At 38.8% G+C, this 27506-nt stretch overlaps 1 protein-coding gene across 3 annotated transcripts in view; it reads right to left on the bottom strand.

The window, feature by feature from the left end:
- Positions 1-27506, bottom strand: part of LOC105481533 (phospholipase C beta 1) — a 748575-nt gene that overhangs the window by 172095 nt on the left and 548974 nt on the right. For all 3 annotated transcript variants that reach the window (XM_011741183.3, XM_011741182.3, XM_071079653.1), the window contains 2 exons: positions 16043-16200; positions 4487-4569 (listed from right to left, as the gene is read on the bottom strand). In XM_011741183.3, coding sequence (XP_011739485.1) covers positions 4487-4569; positions 16043-16200 — 241 coding nt within the window. The remainder of the gene's footprint in view (positions 1-4486; positions 4570-16042; positions 16201-27506) is intronic.

The raw sequence follows: 27506 nt of genomic DNA, 5'->3' as shown, positions 1-27506 counted from the left end.
ATGTTCTCAATAAACATGCACACCCACCTGATGGAACTAAATCAGAGCAGAGAGCAAATACTGAATTGAAAAAGTCAGAGGAAAACAAACCGACTTTAATTGCAGGTCAGAACTGCAGAAATAAAAGGCATTAAAATTGCAATTAGCAAAAAAACAAAATCCTGACGTGTTTAGAGCATCAATATCAGCTATTATGGAGATGAAGTGAGAGGAAAAAAAAAATCACAAATGCATTTTGAACTTCAGGTCATAGCAGACATTTCTGAGCATAATAAAATACTCCCAGTATTTTATTATATGCTGGGACAGAGGTCAGAGCAGAGGTCTGGGGCAGAGGTCAGTTTTCCCGACTGAGGAACTCACTTGATTTCTTGGGGGTAAATCCTCCAATCTGAATTAAACCAACTTCTTTCCCTATAAAGGAGGAATCTGCAATCCATGGAAATTAAGAACCTTGTTCAAAATTTCACAGTTTTCTGTGGCTGAACATGGGTAAAGCTTACTTTACTTGAATTTGGTGTAGAATTCTTTTTATAAAAGTGCTGGTTCACAAGTAGGATGTCAGAGTCAAGTAGGGCTTTCAAAAATATATTTTCAAGTCTTATTTCTAGAAATTCTAAGTCAGGGTAAGAGTGTAACTCAGGAATCTGCATTTTGAAGACACTTCATGGGATTCCGATGTAGCAACAGGATACATTGAAAGCAGCTAATAGCAGATTTCCTTTTATTGTCCATGGATAGGTGACTTCAGATATTGGGAGAGAAAACCAGAAATTTCAGTGGCTTTTCTTGTTTTTTCTTTTTTAATAAATTAATTTTTTTGTTGTTGTTTTTTAGACAAAGTCTCACTCTGTCACCCAGGCTGGAGTGCAGTGGCGTGATCTCGGCTCACTGCAGCCTCTGCCTCCCGGGTTCAAGTGATTCTCCTGCCTCAGCCTCCTGAGTAACTGGGACTATAGGCACTCGCCACCACACCCACTTTGTATTTGTAGTAGAGACAGGGTTTCACCGTTTTGGCCAGGATGGTCTCGATCTCCTGACCTCGTGATCCGCCCGTCTTGGCCTCCCAAAGTGCTGGGATTACAGGAGTGAGCCACTGTGCCCAGTCCTTTTCTCCTTTTTTTCTAGTGTAAATTTGTTTTGGACGTGTGGCCCAAGTGAGCTGGGACCAGAGTTCTAAACCTGAAATTCCATATATGCAGCACACAGGGGAATAAAATAGTTCATCAGAGATGGCAGATAGGTGTCAGATGTCTTGCTGGTCTATTCCGAGGTCACTGTGCTGAGAAGGATTCTGAGGTTACTTCTAGGTTTAGTGGGAAACAGTGCTGCTACTGCCTGCTATGGGTTCAGGAACTAGATGAGGTGACTCACAAGTCAAGCATGGGGTTTTAACAGCGAAGGGAAAGCTTATCGGTTTTCTTTGGGTGTGTGCTAGCCTCCCAGGAAAGAATGGTGGCTGAGCAGTTTTGATATCTGAAGGACAAGGGAAATATGAAGCAAGCAACTCCCACCCACTTCCTCCACAATAGAATTTTATCTTTTAGTATTTCACTGCCATTACATTATCTCAGTGGTTTGGGACACAATCATGGCATCCTGGAAAGGCTGTTTTCCTGTTTTCTTTTGTCATATATAAATTATTAATGAACTTGTAATAGCTAAATTTATCATTTTTAAGCCAGTAAGGGCAGTACAATGGCACTAGTCTCTTAGCCTTTGTGCATGATGCAGAAATTAGTTTTCATGTCCAGTTCTGGATCTCTACATGACTGGTGTGAAGAACTGCAAAAACCATCTTGTGTTTAAGCATTACAAGCCACAGAGGTGAACACTTGCTGGCCATTGTCTGGTGGATGCTCTCATTGTCTGAATTTGATGTTTTGAAGGCTTGCGATGCTTCTGTTTAGGCGTAGGAGATGTGTTGGTTAAAAGGTTAAAAGTGTGCATTTTGAAGTCACACTAACTGGATTGGAATCCCATCTCTGTCATGTTTTAGTTACATGGCCTTGAGCAAGTTGTTCATCCTCTTTAGGACTCAGTTTCATCATCTGTAAAATGGCGACAATCATAATATTTACTCTTAGAAGCACCTGGGTTTGTGGTGAGGCTTACATGAGCTGAGGCTTGTAAAATATTTCAAAAACTGCTTGCCACAAAAAAATGTTTAATAAAGGTTAGCTGTTATGTTGGTGGAGGTGGCGGTTGATATTTTTCTGGCTATGTCAAGGGGAAGCTCAGTGTAGCAGGTGTGACAATACAGAATGGAACCATAGCCTTTCATTTTGTCTAATTTAAATAGAAACATCTCTTTAAGAAAATAAGTATGCCAATCCCAGCACTTTGGGAGGCCAAGGTGGGCGGATCACCTGAGGTCGGGAGTTCGAGACCAGCCTAACCAACATGGAGAATCCCCGTCTCTACTAAAAATACAAAATTAGCCGAGCATGGTGGCGCAGGCCTGTAATCCCAGCTACTCGGAAGGCTGAGGCAGGAGAATCACTTGAACCCGGGAGGCGGAGGTTGCAGTGAATCAGGATCGTGCCATGGCACTCTAGCCTGTGCAACAAGAGTGAAACTCTGTCTCAAAAAACAAAAAACAAAACAAAAAAAGAAAAGAAAAGAAAGAAAGAAAGAAAGAAAGAAAGAAAGAAAGAAAGAAAGAAAGAAAGAAAGAAAGAAAGGAAAAAAGAAAAGTATGCCAGATGCCCTTCTTCTATTTAAAAAAAAAAAAAAAAAAAAAAGCGTCCTCAAGTTGAAACTACAATGCCTGAAAGAAAAGTGCTAAAGTATTGTGATAGGGTTTGAATCTGCATCTCTGACCAAATCTCATGTCAAATTGTAACCCCTGATGTTGGAAGCGGGGCCTGGTGGGAGATGATTGGATCATGGGGGTGATTTCTTTTGGTTTAACACCATTCCCCTCGGTACTGTTGTTGTGATAGTGAGTTCTCACGAGATCTTGTTGTTCAAAAGTGTGTGACACCTCCTCACTCTCTCTTAGTCCTCCTCCTGCCATGTAAGACACCTGCTTCCACTCTGTTTTCCCATGAGTAAAAGCTCCCTGAGGCCTCCCCAGAAGCAGATGCCACCAGGCTTCCTGTACAGCCTGTGGAACTGTGAGCCAATTAAACCTCTTTTCTTCATAAATTACCCACTCTCTGGCATTTCTTTATAGCAGTACAAGAATGGACTAATACATATTGTTACAGGCCAATTACAAATGAATGGACAGAGATGAGAAATTGTTTAACAGAGTCAATTGCAAAGCAGAACCATCACAGCAAACTAGGTATTAAATACAGCCTCTAAAGAGGTGCCCCTTTGAGTAAGAACAGAAATAGCATGGAACAGAATAAATTCCTTTCTCTTCCTTTGACCCTCAGAAGCGTTGGAGAAGCTATGTGCCAAAGGATTACATCATTCATTGAATGATTGTTGCATAATGAAACAGAACCACAAGCCAGTAAACGTAATATGGATTTCTGGAGGGCAAACTGAAAAAATACAGATAATTATAAAATTGTCACATTTAACTACTTAGAAATTCTTCAAGTTGAAATTTGCTCATGACCAATCTGCATCTTTAATATTTAGTGAACTCTTTAAGAATTAGAGAATTGAAGCACGTGTTGCAAGTTACTTGGACAAAGAGGCTCAGTGACCTGGGAAAGGCTCTCATTAGGAAGGAGGGTCAAAAGAAACTTGTAATCCAAATTAGGACAGGTGCTGCTGGCTTTTAGTTGAAAATTCTGGCTTAGGTTCCTGAAATGAAAGCGGGGGCTTTCATTCAATATGGATAACAATCTTTCATTCTGTAGCTCTTTAAAGTGAGTAACTACATGATAAACTAATATACATCTATCAGATATAAATGTGTCTCTCTTTGGTAATGTGTGCTAAAATGAATATAAAACAGTGAAGTCAAAATAACCTTTTCTTTGTGTAGCTCAGCAATACATGCAGGCTATTTTGAAATTGGCAAATACAAATATTGACAAACGGGAAAGCCAGTGAAAAGGGGGAATATGGAGGTTTGGTGAACTGAGTTCTGTGTAAGTGCAAATTGGTAAAATGGAATTCACAGCTCTCCCTCCACCTGCCACAAGGTGATGTTGGACTCAAATTGTGTGCAATAGAAGGAACTCATGAAGGAGAGTTATAAAAGTGGCCCACAGCACCCCAAATCTATGACAGAGACACGTATTGTGTAGGAAAACATGTTCCATTGCATTGCAAAAAGAAGAGATTTTAATTTAAAAACCATACTATGGTATGAAAATAGATCCTACAAGTCCAATGGACAATTTTAATGTTGATTATTTTAAGTGAATTCCATCACCTACAAATGAAAACATGCCAGTTAATATATAACATGACTGAAGAACACCATTAATAATGTCAAATAATTTTAAATCTGATAAACAATTACTCAGTATGCCCCATTTGGGAAAAAGACTCTTTCCTGAATATGTTGAATACTTACGAATCCACATGGTTCTCAAATGAAAGGAGAATTGGAAAAGGTGAAGTCTTAAATGCACACTCCGCAATTGCTTCTATCACTTCCTGAAAATGAGAACACATGTATATTCAGTATGCCAGAAATTTTCGCCTGTATATTCTTGAGGTGTATTAAATCTATTAATATAGTTGTCTTTTCCATTCAGAGAATTGTATCAAATGGCCTGAAATGGCTAGAAGGGATTTCGAGGGCTGCTGGACGGTGCTATTTCCGACTCTTGATTCTGCAAAGTTATAAGAAGATTGGATTTTGGTGGAGGGGAGAGAGAAATACAAAGGAGAGGATTCTCCTGTCTGCTAATTGTATCTATTTTTTAATAATGAAAGAAATCTAATCATATTATAAATATTTGGGACAGTAAGAGAAGGCAAAAATTTTCACCCACAAATCCACTTTCTGAACCAAACCATTGTTAGCATTTCATTATATTCACTTCTAGTCTGTCTCTCATGGATTTATGTAGTTTAGTTTTAGTTACAGTATATACTCAACTTGTATTTTTAAAAAGCATTGTTATTGAGATGTAACTTTTTTGAGATATAATCTGCCCATTAAAAGTGTACAGTTCAATGGTTTTTAGTATATTCAGAGTCACACGAGCGCCATCTCAATATAAGTTAGAACATTTTTATCGCCTCAAAAAGAAACCATGTACCCACTAGCAGCCACTCCCCATTCCTGCATCCCACCCCACACACCTAGTCCCAGGCAATCATTCATCTACTTTATGTCTTCATAGATTTGCCTATTTTAATTATTTCATATAAATGTAACCATACAATATATGGTTGTTTGTACTGACCATCTTTCACTTAGCATGGTTTCAAAGTTCATCCATGTTGTAACATGTATCAGTACTTCAATTTTCAATCTGCATTTTTAAAAATGTATGTGCCACAAGTTTCAATATGTGTACAAAATTCTAGAAAGTAAAGGTATCAAAATTGATTTAAACATTCCCCAACTGTTGGACAGCTACATTTGCAGAGTTGTCATTCAAATAATTCTACAAAGAACATCTTCATTTTTTCCCTAATATCTTGAATGATTTTCTGGGAATGAATTCTCGGAAGGGGAATTCTTGATTTAAGAATATGAATACTCTTACAGTCCCTCATGTATCTTCAAATTGCTTTTCATTTTAGATTGCCCAGAATAAGGCATGCAGGACCAGATTTCAATGCATATTCACCAGTTTGGGGCATTATTCTTAAAAATGTTTTTCTTATTTAAATGGTAGTAAAGTGCAGTCTCATTTATTATTTAATTATATCACTTTCAGTAGTAGTGAGGTTTCATATTCCCATACACTTGTTTTTAGTTATATTTATTTTTTTCATATTCTACTTTTAAGTAAGTATTTCCACTCCTATTCCTTACGCCTGAGCCTTTTCTGCTATCATCTCTACCTTCCCCATTCAACGTATAGCATTCTTTATATCCACTCCTGAAAGCTATTTCCCTGGCCCTAGAGTATAAATAAGGCTTTCTAATTCTGTACTATATTTGCATATATCCTCTAAGAAGGATTTGCCTGCATGGAGCGAGAAGAATCACTTTTACTGTTTCTTAGAAATGAACTCACAGATTATCTTTCATACATAATCAGTTTAACTTTTATGATAGTTGAGTCTGTCAAAAAAAAAGCAAGCACTATAAAAGGTAAGCAACATCCAGATTTTAAATGCTATATTTGATTTATTTGAGCACAGGCTTTGGATTCAAACAGACTTTTGAATCCTTGCCTCTGAGATTTACAAGCTGTGTGACCTTGGGAAAATCACTTAATGCCTCTGTGTATTGGTTTGCTGACCTATAAAGTGGGGGCAATAAACCTCACTTCACAGATCTGTTGTGAAGATGCAGCAAGAGAAGGCAAAGGACTCAGCTCATCATGGTTATATATTCTCAGTTCAACTAAGGTGCAGAGATATTAACTGACTTACCTTAAGTCATAGAGAAGAGAATCCCAGGAAGGGATTGAATCCCAGGAAGGGATTAAACCCCAGGAAGATTTGTCTGACTCTAGAGTTTATTAATACCCAACCATTGCAGTAACTTTCATGTAGCTAATAATCTCAGCCAACTAAGAGCAAAGCCCTCAAAAGAACTGAGAATAGAGGTCATCAAGGATGTGGATACTAAGTGTGGGAAAAAAAGGGCTGGATTTTGTTTATTTCATAAATTTGGCACTAGTGTATCAGGTAAAGGATAAATACAGTAGAGCCATTCTCGCCTCCTCTCCTTCTCTCACGTCTTTTAATTCCTCAGCAATCTTGTCCAAAATAGATCCCGAGTACAGTCAAGTGTCAGCACCTCCACTGCTATCATCCTAATACAAAAACCACTGCAGTCACTGCTGTGTTAGATTTTATCATCATTGCCACTTATTTGCTTCCCCCTTCCTTTGGGGGGATTCTATCTACACACTCTGTTGACCATAGGCTTGGCCGTGTGTTTTATTTTGGCCAAGGGCCTGGGTGTGAAAATGACATGTGCTGCTGCTGAGTAGAGTCTTGAAGATCCATCATGTTGTTGTCCAGACATTTCTCTTTCTCTTCTCCCATGAGTCCAGTGATATCATAGATGGGGGTTGTTCATTCAATATGAATTCCAAACAATAGCAATCAGAGCCACAGCTGACATCTAACCTGAGTGAGAAGTAAACCTTTGTGGCTGTAAATCACTGTGATCCTGGGGTTTCTTTTTATTGCAGAAAAACCTAGGAGAAGCTGACTGACAGAGTCTTTTTACTGCTTTCCTGGCTTCTAGTGTTTGCCGCTGTATTCCACACCATAGCCAGAGTCATTGCTCCTAAACATGAGTAGACAGTTTCACTCCTTTTAATAAACTTTCCAATGACTTCCCATTTCACATGGAATGAAATCCAAATTCATTATCATCATCTACAGAGCCTAACTTGATCTGGCACCTGCCATTTCTTTAAATTCATCTCCTTTTCCTCTCCCTCTCTGTCACCTGGATACAGTCCATTGATCTTGTTGCTTTTCCTTGAATATATCAGGCATGCTTTCATCTCACCATCTTTGCACTGTGTTCCTTCAGTCAAAAATACTCACATGAACGCATGATTTATTGCATTGATTTGGGAGTAAGTACAGCATCTGTGCCTAAACATCACCTTACCAAAGGCCTGCCTCCACCATCCAGACAGCATAACTCAGCTCTCTCTTTTCCTTGCCCACTGATTTAGATTGTTTTAAAGGGCATGTTTCTATGCACTGTATCTTTGTGTTTATTTTGATCTATCTTTCCTCACTAGACAGTGTAAACTTCTTGAGGTAAGAACTTGTTCTCTTCACTGTTCTGCTAAGGCATATTCTAGATGCTCACAAAATACTTTCAGATGAATGAATGAACTCCTGATATGTAACAGAAGAGAAACAGAATTTATCTAGTTGTGTTCCCATTTATTCTTCTATTGACTAGCTCAGAGATCAGCACACATTTTTCATAAAGGACCAGGTAGTGTTTTAGGCTTTGCTGGACATAGAACTTCTATTTCTATGGCAACTATTCAACTCTGCCTTTGAAGCTTGTGATGATTAATTTTATGTGTCAACTTGACTGGGTCATGGGGTGCCCAGATATTTGGTTAAACATTCTTCTGGGTGTCTCTGTGAGGGGTTTCTGGAAGAGATCAACATTTACATTGGTAGACCGAGTTAAGCAGCCTGCCCTCCCTAATGTGGATGGGCCTCATTCAATCCACTGGAAGCCTGAATCGGAGAAAAAAAAAAAAAAGAAAGAAAAGACAGAGTAAAAGAGAATTTGCTGTTTCTGCTCGAGTGTTTTTGAGCTGGGACATCGGTCTTCTCCTACCTTGAGACTTGGACTTGTACTGCAGCTTACACCATTGGCTCTCCTTATTCTTACGCCTTTGGATCAGGACTGCTATTGTACAATTAGGTCAGCTGGGTCTCCAGCTTGTCAACTGAAGATCTTGGAATTTCTCAACCTCCATAACCACATGAGCCAGTTCCTTTTAATAACTCTGTCTCTCTAGAAAGAGAGCCAGTCCAGACTAATGCATAGCCCCAAAGCAGCCACAGATAATATGCAAACAATTGGATGTGGCTATGTTCCAACAAAGCTTAATTCACAAAAGCAGATGGCAGGATAAATGTGGCCTGCAGAAGATAATTTGTTGACCTTTGGACTGGTCTGATCATTGGCTTAAGCAAAGCTTAAAACTTGATTGTAACCAAAGTAAATGTAATTTTGTATTATAGAAGGTTGAATGTTGATTCATACTCAATAGCCAGATTAATTTTTTTTTTTTTTTTTTTTTTTTTTTGAGACGGAGTCTCGCTCTGTCGCCTGGGCTGGAGTGCAGTGGCCAGATCTCAGCTCACTGCAAGCTCCGCCTCCCAGGTTCCCGCCATTCTCCTGCCTCAGCCTCCCGAGTAGCTGGGACTACAGGCGCCGCCACCACGCCTGGCTAATTTTTTTTTTTTTTTTTTTTTTTGAGACGGAGTCTCACTCTGTCCCCCTTGCTGGAGTGCAGTGGCCGGATCTCAGCTCACTGCAAGCTCCGCCTCCCGGGTTCAGGCCATTCTCCTGCCTCAGCCTCCCGAGTAGCTGGGACTACAGGCGCCCGCCACCTCGCCCGGCTAGTTTTTTTGTATTTTTTAGTAGAGACGGGGTTTCACTGTGTTAGCCAGGATGGTCTCGATCTCCTGACCTCGTGATCCACCCGTCTCGGCCTCCCAAAGTGCTGGGATTACAGGCTTGAGCCACCGCACCCGGCCCCGGCTAATTTTTTATATTTTTAGTAGAGATGGGGTTTCACCGTGTTAGCCAGGATGGTCTCAATCTCCTGACCTCATGATCCACCCGTCTCGGCCTCCCAAAGTGCTGGGATTACAGGCTTGAGCCACCGCGCCCGGCGGTGTTAATTTTTTAACAACTTCATGGCTGAAATTTCCAATAAACATTGAGCTTTAATTTTTTTTAAAGTCCTTCAGATATACATGTAAATAAAAGTGTAGTTAGTCTTTGCTACCTGTTGTTTTTCTTGAAATGAAGTCTTGCTCTGTTGCCCAGGCTGGAGTGCCATAGCATGATCTCGGTTCATTGTAACCTCTGCCTCCTTGGTTCAGGCGATTCTTGTGCCTTAGCTCCCAAGCAGCTGGGACTACAGGCACGTACCACCACACTCAGCTAATGTTTTGTATTTTTAGTAGAGATGGGGTTTTGCCATGTTGGCCAGGCTGGTTTTGAACTTCTGACCTCAACTGATCTGCCTGCCTCAGCCTCCCAAAGTGCTGGGATTACAGGCATGAGGACTGTGCTGGCCAGCTTTGCTAACTTTTCTGATGATGGCTCTCTTCGTTGTCTATTTGAGAACTTCTCCAGCCACCTTTAATAATGAAAGTGGATTGTGGGCTCGCCTCATTGGTATTTAGGCCAAGGAGAGTTAAATCTGAAGGTGGGTAAGCCCCTCTTCCCCTCCTCTAATTTAGGAAGTGAGTATTTAGCTTCAGGTCAAATCTCTCTCATATCTTTATCTTAGGCTGATAAAATGTGAGTGCTTCTCTGGGCCTGCTCTTAGAATTGTAGGGAGTCCATGCACCCCCATCTTCGTAGCTCCCTGGGTTTCATTCTCTCTTCCCACAGTGGGGATGCTAGTGTGGTCTGAACTACAACTGGGCCACTGGGGTTCCTAGATTTTCCTGTCTTGCTTCCCCTGCTTTTCCCTTTGTCCTGCCTCTGACATTGTGTACTTCTGATCTTGTGTGCTTGACTTAGGACTCATGTTTGCAGTGGAGCATCCAAGCTCATCTGTTGTTCCCTTCTCTGCTCCTACTGGACCCCTAACCAAGGCCTGGGCTGTGTTTAGTTTACTACAATTTGGGCTTCTGGTACCTTCCTGGAAGTGAAGTGGATGCCATGGGTTGAGCGTAGAGGATGCCCACAGCTTCTACCATGGCAGCCTTACAGATAACTTAATTCAGCCCCCCACCTTCACTCTGGCTTAATAAGTCCATGCCCAGGTAATACACAACCATTATATTTACAGAAAGAAAGATAAGATTTGACTTTTATGCATTTCAATGATAACATCAGAAGCTCACATTTATAGAGTAGTCACTGCATGCCATGCATAGTTTAAGCAATATTTGTGTATTAAGTACAGTTACTGAATGCTTACTTATAATCACCCCAGGAGGTAAACACTATTATCATCTCCATTTTGCTGGTAACAAAGGAAACTTGCACTGGGAAGGAAGCTTCTCCAAGGTCTTGCAGCAACTGAATGGAAGAGCTGGTACTGGACCCCTGTCAGTCAGCTCCAGAGAGCATCCTTGCCTTCTGCGTTCACCTTTCTCTCTTTCTCACCCATCCTTCTCCCTCCTCTCTCTGTCCACCTCTCCCCATCTCTACCATAACTTTAGCTAGCAGCTTAGGAAACCTTTTGCAATTATTAAACCAAAAAAAAAAAAGAATTACTAAATTTCATCTAATAATTTTTAGTTAAGAGCAACTGAAAACTTTAGAAGTTCCACTGGAGAACTTTCATGCTTTTGTGCCTTTGAAATATTTTGTATGGTGTGCATGATCAGTCAGAATGAGAAAACCAGTTATCGCTTTTAAGTTTCACTCTTTCATACTTGCCATAATTGGTAGACATTGGATGTGAAAGTACAGTAATGCTCCATTGTTCCTTATCAAGCCAAAACTGTTTTTGAGAGACTTGTAGCACTAGATTCAATAATCTATAAACCGTATGGTTCAATTACTAAACTCCAGTGAGACAAACTGCCCTTGAAATCCTTTATCCTTGACAGACAACAGTAGGTGTATTTGGATATCCATTTTATATGTGCATTTAGGTAGCAGTGAAATTGCATCCTAAATTATTGTTTCTCTCAGGGAATGAATGACACTTTATTTTCAGAAATGCTCAACTTAACCTACTCAAATTTAATACATTTTCCTCATATATTTCATTACATTATCCAGTTTTCCATCTTGTATAATTGCTGGTTAAAAGGAAGCTGCCTAAAGGGAGAAAAATCACTCAGGGAAAGAGGTGGGTGGGTGGTGTCAAGCGTAAGGAGAAAGGATATTGGATGGGAGAAGACAGAATGAAAACCAAGTGGTGAATTGCTATGTCTAGGCCACCAGGAAGACTAATGTGATGAGGCATAGAAACAGATACATGGGACAAATAATAAAGCCAGACTACAAAACAAAAAGCCCTTCATAAAGAGGCTGAATGTCTCCTTTCCCAGAGTATAACTTTTTATTTTGACCCATACAGTCAATAGGGAGCAAATGCCAATAGGATCTCTTGCTTTTGGGATCTATCACACAGAAGCTTTCCAGGTCACACACACTGAAAGCAGATACACTGGGGGACATAAAAATGAACTCCGCAATCAGTGTATTTTGCTGCAGTGCTATGCAGTGGAGCTATAGAATACAGTCTCATTATACTGTGAATATCTGGCCCAAATGTTCAGGGCAGCTAAAACTGGCAAATGTTGGGGGAATGTTTTCCCTGCCTCTACCAACATATTATGTGAAGGATGGAGAAAGACAAATTCACTTATCTGATGAGCAGAGGCAAGAAAGACTAAAAATGGAGGTTATGCTATATTTGATCTACTTGCTTTGGGAAGGGAAAATTCATCCAAAAACATTTATTGAGCACCTACTATATGTCGGGTTCTGCTCAAAGAAGAGAACTTGGGACAGATCAGGGAACAGAACAAAGAGCCCTGTCTTTGTGGAGCTTATGCATTAGTAGAAGAGACAATAGACAAGGAACATAGGAATTAAGCAAATTAGGCAGATTGTTAGAAGGTGATATGATAAGAGCCTTAGGAAAATACAATACTAAAAAGTTGGCATGTCAGGGTTATAAAGCGTGGGGATTGGGAGTGGTGGCTGGTGACAGTAGTAAATAGATCGTTCCCAAGAGGCCTCACTGAGAAGGCGACATTTGAGGAAGGCTTCAAGGAGGCAAGGGAATAACCAGGCAGATACCTATGGGAAGACCATTCCAGGCAGAGAGAAGAGCCTATGCAAAGGCTGTGAGGTGGGACCAGCCTGGCACAGCCAAGGAACAGCAAGGTCAGTATAGTTGGAGCCCAGTGGGTGAGGGGGAAAGCAGTAAGAAACAAGGTAATGGGGGGATTGCAGATTATGTAGGCCCTTGTGCCCTGTTTCTCTTCTTACTCTTTCTTACAAAGTCACCTTACACACTGGGTTCAGGGAAAGCAGACTGTAGGCTGATAATCATGCAAGTAGGGTTGGGACTAGGATGAGGCAAGAGAAGCGACTAAGTGCAAAATTTAAAGAGACACTCACTCTCTAGTGCCAGCTCCGTGCTTACACGGCCCTGAGAGCAAAGACACCCTTAAATTTTACTTGCTAGGTAACTTACTTGCCTTCCTCTAGTCTCAGTCCTGATGCAAAGCATCCTTGCTACTGTATATCTGTCTGCAAAATAGGTTGGCATTTCTACTCCCCACATCCATCCTCACCCACTGTCACCTACCCACATCTCAGCCAGAACTGTCTATCCTGCTATGGGCATTAGCAGGAGGAACAGCTGGAAAAACCAACTGGGATGATGAATTCACTCCTCTCTTTAGCCATCCTGGTTACCTCCCCACTCCCAACTCTAGCAGACAGAGAGAGGAAGCAGCATTCTGGGCTAGATTTCGTCTTTAAGCCTCTCACCTGCTGGCAAGTGTGTGGACATGGTTGAGAAGCCTTGCTTCCAGAGCCCAGGAAGATGTATTCAATCAGCCTGTGACTCTGGGATTACAGATGTAATTGAAGAACCACTTCTATGATCAAGTGCACAAGGAGAGTCACTCCAAGTTGACTCAATGGCAGGCAGAGGCCAAGAAGCAAATGCTCCACATAAAATAAATATGCCTTAGGATATGCTTGCTGTTTCTTCTCCCCCAAGGAACTCAGAGAACTTGGAGGATTTCAAATTATTAAGAAAATAACAATTGCTTCTCACAATGTCTCTGGAGGGTAGACAGGGCAGTGGCCTGGGAAGTGGGGCAGGTCTTCCTGGCGGACAGACAGTGTGTGGTGCCACCAGCTCTCAGCTCCATCAGGGCATGCTGTCTGCCATTCCAGGAACATCATCATCCATCAACAGACAGATGAGCCCAAGATGCACTGGCTCCACACGAGGGTCACCTGTCTCCACTTTTTCTTAAAGAGCCCAACTATGTTAAACTGCATCTTAGGTAGTTGACAAAGGACCACAGCAAGGTCTGAGAGGGAGGAAGCGGGACTATGGAATGAATTTTAAAAAACATTGATTTTCCACTTAAGAAAATGCAAGGGTCATAATCGTGCTCAATTTCAGGAACAGACACAACTTTTAAAGATTTCAATCAGAATTAACGTCAACCCCATATTCAACTTTGTTGTAAAATTTACATGAAGGGTGCTATTTTCTCTAATTATTGCATTGTAGGCTAAGTTGAAGAAATCATGAAAAGTCATATTCCTTAGGCACAACATAATATGCATATTTTTAGGTGTGAATGATATTACTGCTGAAAAAATTTTTATTATTGTCTAATACAGCAACTTCGATCAGAAAAATCCTTTTGTTTAAACAGAAACTTGGCTGTCCCTTGAAAATCTTGCTTCTTGTTAGCTGCTGTCTTCAGTGATCACTGTGTATTTTCTCACATCTCAAGTGTTTCACAGTAAGAAGCTGGGTTTGGGATCTTTTTGCTCTCAATGCTACTTCTAAAACACTACCTTTCAATCTTCTGGAAAAAAAAAAAAAAAATCCTAGTTCCCATGAAGCAGCCAAAAGAGTTTTTACCTCTTCTTCACTTCTGCCATCTACTGAGCCACCCTAATTCAGCAAAGAGTTGGCAAGTGGCTCACAGTTTCTTCATTCAAAGCTTTTTCACTAACCTTGGGCAATATCAACATTATATTCATCCCATATTCTAGCTTCTCAGTACTCTAATCTCCCATTTTCAACGGCCTTGTCTCCACTCACCTTAGTTACTTACATACTTGGAGTCTGTTTCCTTGGTTGCTTCAGATAAGAGTTGGTGACACTTCCCTGAGACCCAGGTATCCCAGGCAATAGGGCTTATGCCTTGGGACCTAGTGCAAGAGGTTGTCCTCTAGCCCTTCTCTTCTGATTCCCATTTAAAGGGGTAAAAAAGCCTGAGTCAGCCAAGAGAACATTTTCCCTGAAGCCCACACCTTCTTTCTCCAGTCACTCTCCAAGTACCTAGGACCCCAGATTTCCCCTACTCCAACTGCCCCAACCCCCTGGGGAAGGCTCTTTGCAGGAGATGTGGACAGACTTTAGACATTTGGGCTTGGGTGTCCATACACATGAATGTGAGGCCCTTTGTGGTGCAAAATAGAGCTAAAGTTGGAAAAAGAAGAGAGACCAAATGCACCTCATTTCTCATTAACAAGAATGACTGACGCATCTTTATCAATAACAGCTTTAGTCCTGCTTCCTAGATAGGATTTACTAAGATACCCTCTCATAGGATTGTTCCTGCTTGCTGACAGCACCCAATCCATTGCAAAACCCTTCTCCCTTGAACCATCCCCCAAATCGCCTACTATAAGCCCAAGTTCTGTAACTCCTCTCTAATACACTTTTACTGAGATACCCCAGCTCCCCACAACATGTGTTCTCCTTTGTTGTATGAGCAAACAAATCTAACTTGACCATAGGTATGTTCCCGGGGGTCTTTGACTGGTTGGCATCACCATTCCAACAGCTAGCATCACAGAATGGAATCTTATCTAATAATTAACAGTAGTAATTAATATTATCATCCTGAAAAGAAAGTCAAAATATCTAGAATTACCTGAAACAATATTAATGAACTTTCTAAACAATGTGGAGTGAAAAAAGCAAGTCATAAAATAATGTATACTATAGTGTGAATCAATGTACAAGTGAAAAAAATTGGTGAAGTTACATCATTTAGGGCTGCACATAAATTTGTTCTTTGTGCTCTAAAGAAGTGCAAAGTAGGGATCACTGTAATAGTCAGGACAGTGGTCACCTCTGAGGGTAAACAGGTCATTCTGATGGGAATGGATACATGGAAGTGTTTCAGGTACACCCAAGTTTCTATTTCTCAATTTAGATGGTAGTTACATGGATGCATACTTTATAGCCATTAGTTAAAGCATATAAATAAGTTGTCTGTATTCTTTAAGTATGTACATTTCACAAAAATAAAATGCAAGAAATTAGGAGTAAGAGTGCTAAAGAGGACAAGACAAATACATTGATATTCCTTTCACAAGACAGTTTCCTTAGAATTTGGTTAGCATGGATTAATTCACCTGATGCCAATTATTCATGAATAAACAGCCAAATTTTAGCCTCCGAAATTGCAAAGATGATTAACAGCCTTTGGACTTAATTGTGATGACTGGGACTTTCTACCTTAGAAGGCTTTAACCAAAAGGAATCAGGTGTCCCCAGCTGCCTCTCTTAGTAACATTCATAAACCTTACCTTGAAAGATATTTCAGTTGTCATGGTGAAGCCATGGGTGATGACAGGTTCCTCTTCTGCAGTTCGTCCCTTCCAGCAGTCCAGCTCCACACAGCGACAACCAGACAGAAGCACTTGGCGATACATCTCAACAGAGGAGTTTCCAGCCAGTTGGCCAGCTATAAAATACCAACAAAACAAACCCCAGATTCCCAATAAGCAAGGAAGACAGTGGTGCTTTCTTAGAAAGGCTCCTCAATAGTAGGAAAACAGAGTCTAAGAGCTGGAGCAGTTATTCTTTGCCTTTCTTCTGCCTCAACACACTAGAAGGTAATGGCTCAATATCAAATAGAATCTGTAGTAGTGCTTTGGGGAAAGATAGGGCATTGTAACAATAACAACGATGCACGTTTATTAACTATTTACCATGTGCCAATTACAGGTTTTTGGACTGTATATATATTAAACATTTAATCTTCACAAAAAAATCTCTGTGGTATAACTATTTAATAAAAAGAAAATACCCATTTCACATAGTAAAATGGCACAGAGTTAAGTTGCCCAAGTTTCCATTGCTAGGAAGTAGAAGATCCAGGATTATAGCATCAAAACTCACTCTTTTAATTCTGACTGCCTCCTGATGAGAATTTATTGCTGGAAGACTGTTCTTTTATATAAGCCAGCTGCCTCTGACATGTTTGCTGAAGGCACAAATGCTGAGAAAGCTAAACATTCTGTTTTTAAAAGGCTCTTCTAAAAAAATAAATTTAAATTAAACAGAGGAGTGCAAAACTTATTCTCTAATAATTACAAAATGTTGTTGAAAGAAACTAAAGAAGATCCAAATAAATGGAAATACATCTCATGTTCATGGAACAGAAGACTTGGTATTGCTAAGATGACACTACTCCCCACCATTGGCCTAAAGATACAATTCTTATCAAAATCTCACCAGGCTTTTTTGGAAAAAAGGGACAAGCTGATCCAAAGTTCATACAGAAATGTAAGTAACCTTAAATAGCCAAAGCAATCTTGAAAAATAAGAACAAAGTTGGAGGAATCACACTTCTCAAAACTTACAACAAAGCTACAGTAATCAAGACCATGTGGTAGTGGCATAAAGAAAGACATATAGATTAATGGAAATAGAACTGAGATTTCCAAACTAAACCCTCAATTTATGGTCAACTGATTTTCAACAATTGCCAAGACAATTCAGTGTGAAAGAACAGTCTTTTCAACAGTGTTGGGACAACTGGATAGCCACACACACACAAAAGAAGAAGAATCCTTACCTCATAACATACAGAACTAAACTCAAATTGGATCAAGTGTATAAATGTAAGAGCTAAAACTATAAAACCTTTAGGAGAAAACATAGCAGTAAATTTTTTGTGACCTTGATTAGGCAATGGGTTTGTAGATACAACACCAAAAACACAAGCAACAGAAGAAAAAGATAAACTTTACAAGAATTAGACTTTTGTGAGTAGAACTAACATACCCTAGTAAAGTGATGAGAATTATTATAATCAAAACATCTGAAAGGTCTGAGGTCCTTGATTATGATACACAGGGCATGGAAGCCAAAAGCTCCTATTTTACTTAAGTCAATGGAAGTCCTAATTTCAGGATAAATTATTTTTGAAAGAGTAATAATAAACAGCTCTTTCAACAGGCCCATTCGCAACACATAAATTTAAGTCTTTGGTTTTCCCTATTAAAGATTTTCTTTCATTTATACTCTATAAGCCCCAATCATTTTTTTAAAGTTTTTCTTCTTCTTTCTTTGAGATGGGATCTCACTCTGTCACCTAGGCTAGAAAGCAGTGGTGTGATCATAGCTCACTGAAGCCTCAACCTCCTGGGCTCAAGTCATCCTCCTTCCTAAGCCTCCTAAGTAGCTGGGGCCACTGATGTGCACGAGCATGCTCAAATAATTTTTGTATTTTCTTTAGAGACAGGGTCTCCTTATGTTGCCCAGGTTGGTCTCAAACTCCTGGGCTCAACTGATCCTCCTGCTTCTGCCTCAGGAAGTGCTGAGATTACAGGCATAAACCACCACATTTGGTCTACCATCATTTTTTTAAATAGCCAGTTAAAAGATGGCATATTGATGCAAACTGTTAAAATGACTTTGAAATGGACAAGATGTGCCCCGTGGAGACACACAGGACTAACAAAATGGGATTAAGCCCACTAGCTTAATTTTATTTTTATATGCATGTCATAATACTCAACCATCAGCATAACAAAAGCATGACATTTTTGAGTTCTATGGAGCCCTAGTAAATGCACTGAAAGGCTGATTAAGTGGGTCTGCATAATAACTTTTCCTTACTGGAAAAATGGGATGTTTTTAACACAATGATGCATTTGGAAAAGCAGAAATGCTGACAAAATGACCTAGAAAGTTCCTGATGCTGGATAATCAAATTGCCATTAATAATTGCCTCAAAGTTCATTGTCATGGCAAAGATTTACAAAGGTCTTTTTTGCATTAGGGACAAGGGGACAGTGGGAGTAAAGGGGAAAAGACAAACATTTATATGTTATTCCTAAACTTAAAGGGGAGCTATAGCTAAAGGAAGTGAATAATTCAAATATTATTCAGTTATTTAATTTAAAATACTTGCTCCTGCAGAAAATTATACCTGTATTAAAGAATAGAGCAGATTTTTGTGTGTACTGTTTAGAGAATTGTTTAAGCACATTATTGACTATATCAACACAATTACATTTTGCACAATTTCTGAATCAATTTCATTAATACTAGTTGAATGTTACTAACTTTAGTAAGGATAGCGTGATGAATTCAATCAGATTTAACAGTGTATCAAAGTAGATAAATACCTAACAGACACTAGAGCATTCTGTAATAAGAGGTTCAACGTTTTGAGAAACATTTCCTTAGATTTTCTTGTGAGTATTTTGAATCAAAGAACAATTAGAAGGAATTTGATGTATTTTTTGAATGTTGATCAATTAATGTTTTGAAAACCATGGTAAGGCATGAGGTTGGGTTTGTGAGATGCAAAGGAATGTGGGGAAAAAACTGAAAAATAAAAAAGAGAAAGAGTTTATTGTCCAACAGCTAAGACCAAAAGAATCCCTCCAAGGTAAACTCATTGTTCATTCTTAAAATGAATACTTTTTATTAGAAATGGAAGCCTCCCAAAGAAAGCATACTTTGAGAAAACCCACATTTATCCATAATTATCCTATTCCTTGGAATGCATGTTAGGTTCCCTGTATGTTTTACTTCATTTATGGAAATATTTTTCAAACACATGTATTCATATTCTCTGTTACTCTCTTCTTTTCTGCCTTAAGCCTCAAAGCTGATTTATTTTTGTTCACTAAAATTCTTAACTCCTCATTATTACATCTCATCTACCCATTATATTTCCATTTGAATATATTGACTAAATATAGCTTCTGGGGCTAGGGGATCGCTGAAGGTTGAGATTAGTGATAGGTCATGAGTCATTCAACCTTTGGTATTTCTGAAACTAGTATTTGACATCATCTCTCCCTGGCTCTGAACACCCTCTGGAATACATTCCAAGCCCATGATTGAACTTGGGAGCTGAAGCTCCTTCTCAGAGTAATTCATAATACTGCTCCAAGTCACAGCTCTGCAACTTCTCACTTGACTGCATTCATTTTGGGTGGCTGGTTACATTCCCTTGAGCTTTGTCTCACATTACCCAAGGCATCCAGGGATAGAAAAAACCAGAAGATCGAAAATAGCAATCCTTCCATTAACACAAACTTCTGAAGAATTTCTCATCTTGCAGTGGCTGATGATTAATTGCCTGTTTTCATATTTATCATTAATGTCTTCCCTCCAACCTCCAGGGTAAGAAGGTTCTAGAATGTGATATATTTGTGAATTCAGTGGCCTTCTTCAATAGTCATTGTCCTCTTCAACAGATGGGAATGAGGACTATATTTCCTTGCTTTCAATGCTATGACAGCCATTCAGGGCATGTAATCTCATGGCTACACCTGAGGAAACTGTCTAAAATGCAGAGAATGTATTATTTGTCTTGACCATCTCTAGATGCATCTGTTGGATCTGATTTCTCACTTACATGGTACCTGCCTGCTGCCCCAGTGAAACCATGGTGCTCTCTTGAACACAGAGCAATTGACATGAGATGGCTTAGGAGACAAAGTGTCTATGTAGGAGCCTAAAGTCATTTCCACTCTTGAGAAAACGACTTCAAGTATATGCCTTCCTGATTAGAGGAGCTTCACCATTATGTGTTTGTACATATTCCCCAAAACATTTTCTGTGGGAGGCAAAATACTGGTTACTGGGGATATGAAAATGACATGAGACATATTCCTTTACCCCTACCATCTAGGTAGGGAGGCAAACATAAATTTATTCCCATTCTTACACTTCCAGTTGCCTCTTCTTTCTCTTTTTGTCTCTTCTTTGTCTTTTTCCTTGTCAATAAAATATTTTATCTAGGTTCTGATATGCTTCAGGGTCTTCTCTGCAGCCTTGGGGTAAATCTTGACTCTTCTCAGTCAGTCATGATAGTTTTATGGCCCATGTTAGCAATTACTGTGGGCATTGCTGTGCGGTGTGACTCTGAGCTAAATATAACGCAGCATAAAGAACGCCTACCAGATTGAGGGGATGGAGGTGGGGGCTGTCAGGGAACCTCTAGGAACATTTTCTTCATTCTTAGAAGGGTCACAAGAACTTTCGCCATCTCCTTTGTGGATCTTGGTAGCGCTTAGAGTGCACAGTCATCTTGAAACCATAAGGGGACCAAAAAGACAGAAAGCACCTGGGTCTTCCATAATATTAATGAATTTCTGATTTAACCAATCCTCAACCACTCTGCTCCTAGGTGCCTTGCTGTGTGAGGTAATACACTGCTTAATTCTTTAAGCCATTAAATAATAGCATCCTATCACTTTCAGCCACAAGAACCCTGGCTGTTTTAATTTATCTCCATTTTACAAACAAAGAAACCAAGGCTCAAATGAGTTAAGTATGTCATTTACTTAAAGGCCATTTTAAACTGGGCCCTGTTTATTTCCTAAGCTCATCTTTTCATTCTACCACCTGACTTTCTTAGGTGTGTGTGTGTGCTCTAAACCAAAAGCAAATGATTAAACGTTGCATATGCTAAGGGCTAAATGAGTGGGAGAGATGGGAAAGAGAGGAGGGATGCTCAAAGTCTGGGTTTGTAGCAGATAACTGGCAAGGGCACAGCTAGGTCTGGAATCATTTTTAGAACTTTTCTGCAGCCAAGAACTTACACATGAGGAGAGGAGTTGAATAATTATCAGAAACATTCAGTCAGATAATTTAATTCATCAGATTATTGGGGATAGCAAAACCCTCAAATCAAATGGTTTCCTTCTTATTTGAATGAAGATATTAACTGTCTGGAGATACACTACTTTGCCTTTCCAGTGTTTCTGAAGCCATTATCTCCCAAATAGTTGGGAGTATGGGAAGGTTTATGAAGAGGTGCACAAGTCTAGTTTGTATTTACTGCATACTGTTTCTTCCTGGGAGGATTTCTTTTTCTTGAGTCAGAAGGGTGGATTCCTCAAGGAAAAGCAATAATTTAAAACATAATCAGTACTGGGGGTACTGCCAAAATCACCCCAAACCCAAAAAGTGACCATGATAATTAAAAACCACTCATTGAGTGCATCTATTTCTCTCAATGATGCAATTTCTTTTTCCTTCTGGGCATCTTGATATTCAACAAAGGGGCAATAATGAGCAGACAAATAGACATAATAATAATGCATTGCTACACTTATTGGTTTTCATTCTGTATATTTAATTTTTATAGTTCCATTAGATGCTCAAAGAAAATATCCTGAATATTGAAATTCCTCCTATTTGGATTTAGATAGCACTTTTCAGGAATATTAGTCCTTAAAATGCTCCAGGAAGATAAGTTGGGTGGTGACAAGGAGGATGAAGAGTTAATGACTGTGAGACTCTGATCCTTTTATTTTATATTCAAAACACATTATGGTAGGTGCTAACCTTTGTTTGCACCTAGCATTTCTTAAACTCATTTGAATAGGAAAACTTTCTTTTTTCCACCAGTCACTCTTTATATGAAATAATGTTTCTATAAATACAGTTTCTACTTGTTCTGAAAATGGCTGTAAAGTATAAAAATGAAATTATTTTCTAGATATTAATTTAAAAATTTAATAGGATTCAATTGGATTAGTCATTGGTTACATTTTTATTTTATAACATTCTTATTTGGTTTGGGGTAACTTGAATGTTTATATCATAGAAATCTGAGTTTATCCAAAGGCTTCTGAGAAACAGGACTTCTACATTACTTTCATCTGTAATTAAAACAATGATTCTACCAATAATATGTGAAGTAAAACCAAATTTTGATGAATGAGTCAAAACAGCATTTCAGGCAAAACTTCAAGAGCCTGTATTTATATTTTTCTATTTTTCTATTTTTCTAATTATATGGAATTCTCCTTAATTTCCTTGCAGGAAAATAAATGACTGGTATTGGGGCAAGGTAATATTGTGAGAACGTAGATTTGACTGCCTTTGCAAAAATTGTGACAGTGAGAGAAACCTGACATAGCTGACTCCATGTTGCTTCTAACCTCACAAATTAACTGTCCTTGCTCATTCCTGAGCACAGACCAAGATAACTATGGGAGGAAATTAGTATATAGTTTGATTTGAAAACAAAGATGATAACAATCCCTTTCCAAAACTAATCCCCTCGTTTCTTGGGGACCAAAACAACTTTTGTAGAACTAACAAATAGACCACAAGGTCGGAATTATGGTTTAGGACTGAAGTCACAAGATTTGTAGCCTCCCTAATTGCTCCTATATATAACATCACTATTATAAAACCTAAGACTGGTGTTTAAAGTATTTTTCAGCCCTTGAATTCTCATGGACCAACTAGTGCCACCCATCCTGTGACCCATGCCAAGAAATGGACTTAACTTCTCCCAGGGACTGTCTCAGTACAAGAAGACAGCTTTGACCCCCATGTCATTTCATTCCTGACCTACCAATAGCATTCCTCATTCCCTAACCACTTCCCAACCCCCTCCTGCCTAACTATCCGTGAAAAATCCTAGCTTCTGAATTATCAGAGAGACTGTTTTGAGAAATATGTCCCATCCGTCTGCTCAGCTGCCTAAAGAAAACTTTCTCTGCTGTAACACCTGCCGTTCTCAGTGTATTGGCTTTTTCTAGGCAGCAGGCAAGAAGAACCCCGTTGGGTGGTTACAGATTTATCTAATGCAAACCTTGGTATAATAATACAGAGCTCAGAAAAGGGAGCAAGATAAAAAACAACAGCAACAACGAAACCCCTTAGATGAGAATACAATTTGACATAGTTAATATAGTTTTAAAACACTGAATATTTGAAAATATGTGGATTCTAACATTACTAGAAGTTAAATAATTGAAGAGATAATTGACCAGAAACCAGGTATATGAATCAGATGGTGGTGATACAAAACCATTGTACAGAAATTTGGAGACAGCTATTAGAATTCTTTCTTCATAAAAAAGGTAAAGCCTTCTCTTTCCTAATAGCTGAAAGTATCACATCATCTTGTTAGTCTGATCAGCTGTTAATATGCCAACACCCTCAAATTTAAACGAATCTGACACAATGGAGCCAAATTTTTTACCACATCTGTGTTTACCAAGTTATACACAGGACGGGCATATGAATGACTTAGAATAAATTAATTTCATTGTAAATTTTTAGTTAAATGTACTTTTAAAACTGCATATACAAATTTGAACTACATTCTGTAGTTTTATTATTTGTATTAATATTGAAAATTTTCTTAATACTCTTATAAGGTTGTCAGTAAATTGAATGAGATAGTATGTATAATCTGTTAGGTATCAAGATTACTAAAGAGAGCACAGCTCAGCAAAATCGGCATACAAGGGACATACCTTAATGAATTAAAAGCCATCTGTGACAAACCCACAGCCAACACAATAGTGAATGGGGAAAAACTGAAAGCATTCCTCCTGAGAATGGGAACAAGGATGTCCACTCTCACCACTCTTCTTCACCATAGTACTGGAAGTCTTGGCCAGAGCAATCAGACAAGAGAAAGAAATAAAGGGCATCCAAATCAGCAAAGAGGAAGTCATACTGTCCCTGTTTGCTGATGATATGATTGTTTACCTTGAAAACCCTAAGGACTCCGCTAGAAAGCTCCTAGAACAGATAAAAGCATTCAGCAAAGTTTCCAGATACAAGATTAATATATGCAAATCAGTAGCTCTTTTATACATCAACAGTGACCAAGCAGAGAATCAAATTAAGAACTCAACCATTTTACAATAGCTGCAAAAAAAAAAAAAAAAACCTTAGGAATATACCTAACAAAGGACTCAAAAGGCCTCTAAAAGGAAAACTACAAAACACTGCTGAAATAAATCATAGATGACACAAACAACTGGAAACACATCCCATGCTCATGGATGGGTAGAATCAATATTGTGAGAATGGCCATACTGCCAAAAGCAGTCTACAAATTCAATGCAATCTCCATCAAAATACCACCATCATTCTTCACAGTTAGAAAAAAAAATTCTAAAATTCATATGGAACCAAAAAAGAGCCCACATAGCCAAAGCAAGACTAAGCAAAAAGAACAAATCTGGAGGCATCACACTACCTGATTTCAAACTATACTCTAAGGCCATAGTCACCAAAACAGTGTGGTACTCGTATAAAAATAAGCACATAGAACAATGGGACAGAATAGAGAACCCAGAAATAAACCCAAATACTTACAGCCAACTTATCTTCAACAAAGCAACCAAAAACATAAAATGGGGAAGAAACACCCTTTTCAACAAATTGTGCTGGAGTAATTGGCTAGCCACATGTAGGAAAATGAAACTGGATCCTCATCTCTCACCTTATACAAAAATCAACTCAAAATAGATTAAGGACCTAAATCTAAGACCTGAAACTATAAAAATTCTAGAAGATAACATTGGAAAAAACCTTTTGGACATTGGCTTAGGCAAGGATTTCATGACCAAAAATTGCTTTTGGGTAAAAGCAATTGCATAAAACCAAAGATAAATAGCTGGGACCTAATTAAACTAAAGAGCTTTTGCATGGCAAAAGGAACAGTCAGCAGAGTCAACAGACAACCCACAGAGTGAGAGAAAATCTTCACAATCTATACATCTGACAAAGGACTAATATCCAGAATCTACAATGATCTCAAACAAATCAGTAAGGAGAAAACAATCAATTCCATCAAAAAGTGGGTTAAGGACATGAACAGACAATTCTCAAAAGAAGATATACAAACGACCAACAAACATATGAAAAAATGCTCAACATCACTAATGATCAGGGAATGCAAATCAAAACCAGAATGCGATACCACCTTACTCCTGCAAGAATGGCCATAATCCAAGAATCAAAAAACAGTAGATGTTGGCATGGATGCAGTGATCAGGGAACACTTCTACACTGCTGGTGGGAATGTAAACTAGTGCAGCCACTGTGGAAAACAGTGTGGAGATTCCTTAAAGAACTAAAAGTAGAACTACCATTTGATCCAACAATCCCACTATTGGGTATCCACCCAGAGGAAAAGAAGTCATTATTTGAAAAAGATACTTGCACATGCATGTTTACAGCAGCACAATTCACAATAGCAAAATTGTGGAACCAACTGAAATGCCCATCAGTCAATGAGTGGATATAGAAACTGTGGTATGTATATTCGATAGAATACTACTCAGTCACAAAAAGGAATGAATTAACAGTATTTCCAATGACTTGGATGAAATTAGAGACAATTTTTCTAAGTGAAGTAACTCAGGAATGAAAAACCATACATCGTATGTTCTCACTGATATGTGGGAGCTAAAATATGAGGATGCAAAGGCATAAGAATGATATAATAAACTGTGGTGACTTGGGGCAGGGGGTGAGGGATAAAAGACAACCAGTATGGTTCAGTGTATACTGCTTGGGTGATGGGTGCATCAGGATCTCATCTCACAAATCTCCACTAAAGAACTTACTCTTTATACCATCTATATTATACTCTAATACCACCTATACCCCTATAACTGATGGAAAAATAAAAATTTTTAAAAAGAATTTAAATTGGGGACAGGCACAGTGGCTCATGTCATTAATCCCAGCACTTTGGGAGGTTGAGACAGAAGGATTGCTTGAGCTCAGGAGTCTGAGACCAGCCTGGGCAACATAGTGAGACCTTGTCTCTACAAGAAATAAAAAATTAGCCAGGTGTGGTGGCACGTGCCTGTAGTTTCAGCTACTCACGAGGCTGAGGTGGGAGGACTGCTTGAGCCCAGGAGATCGGGACTACAGTGAGTTATCATCACGCCACTGTGCTCCAGCCTGGGCAACAGAGTGAGGCCCTGTCTCAATAATAATAATAATAATAATAATTTAAATTGGTAGGTAGAAGTAGAAATATTTATGTGAACTCGTGCCTTAAAAAGACAAAAAAAAAAAATATGTTTTCTTCCTTTGATCACTGAAAAAGTCCAGGCAATGTTCAGAGTCCAAATTGCTGTTACTCATACTTTTTCTTTCCCATCAAAAAGAACCAGGGCTCATTGGGGAATAGTCTGTTTCCATCTCTGGAGCAGAAAAGAATAAGGTGAGTGCAGAAGATCTTTATGTGCCAGAACACTTCCAAAGATTAATAGGTCATGTCAAGAGGACACAAATGATAGCCTAAAAATGTCTCCCACTAACCAAAGTTGAGACAATTTGGTCTCTCAAAAGGAAAATGGTAGCTGTGATTCAACGAACATACATAAAATCTGAAAACCCTAGTGATATGCAGAAAGGGAAAAATTAATATATTCTGAAAGAAGGTGAAAAAATAGAATGTATATCCAGTCAGTCTTGTCATTCATTTTGGTACTACTGACTCATTTATTATATGACAAATAAAATAGAATGTAATGAACATAAATATATCGGTTGGAAGGTATTTTGGACTCAAAAGATTATTAGTAAAAAATCTACTCTATATTGTGACTTCCAGTTAAATAAAATCACACACAATACCCAAAATTCAACCGGACACATACTTAAGTATTTTTGAGTTTTGTGCTCCTAAATATAGGATAAATGTAAGATTCTATAATGTGCTCAGATTTTAAAAATTATACTTCTTTGAATTTTATCATGTCAAAGATCTAAACTCTTAAAGTGATATTCCATGAACCTCCTTGAACTTGGATGAGAAAAAATGGTTACAGTTTTAATTTTAACCTCCACACAAAATTTAAGGTTCTCTTTAGTTAAGCATGTAGCTTACAAGTCACTAGCAAGATCTGTGTATTATATTCCAATTGTTGCAAATATCACAACATTTTGCTTATACTTAGTCAAATTGTGTTAATACTGAGATATACAAGGATATATATCACAACATTTTATAAAAATATTTCA

Source organism: Macaca nemestrina, chromosome 15 (genome assembly GCF_043159975.1).
Source record: "Macaca nemestrina isolate mMacNem1 chromosome 15, mMacNem.hap1, whole genome shotgun sequence".
Lineage (NCBI taxonomy): Eukaryota > Metazoa > Chordata > Mammalia > Primates > Cercopithecidae > Macaca > Macaca nemestrina.
This window is presented reverse-complemented; position numbering and strand designations above follow the sequence as displayed.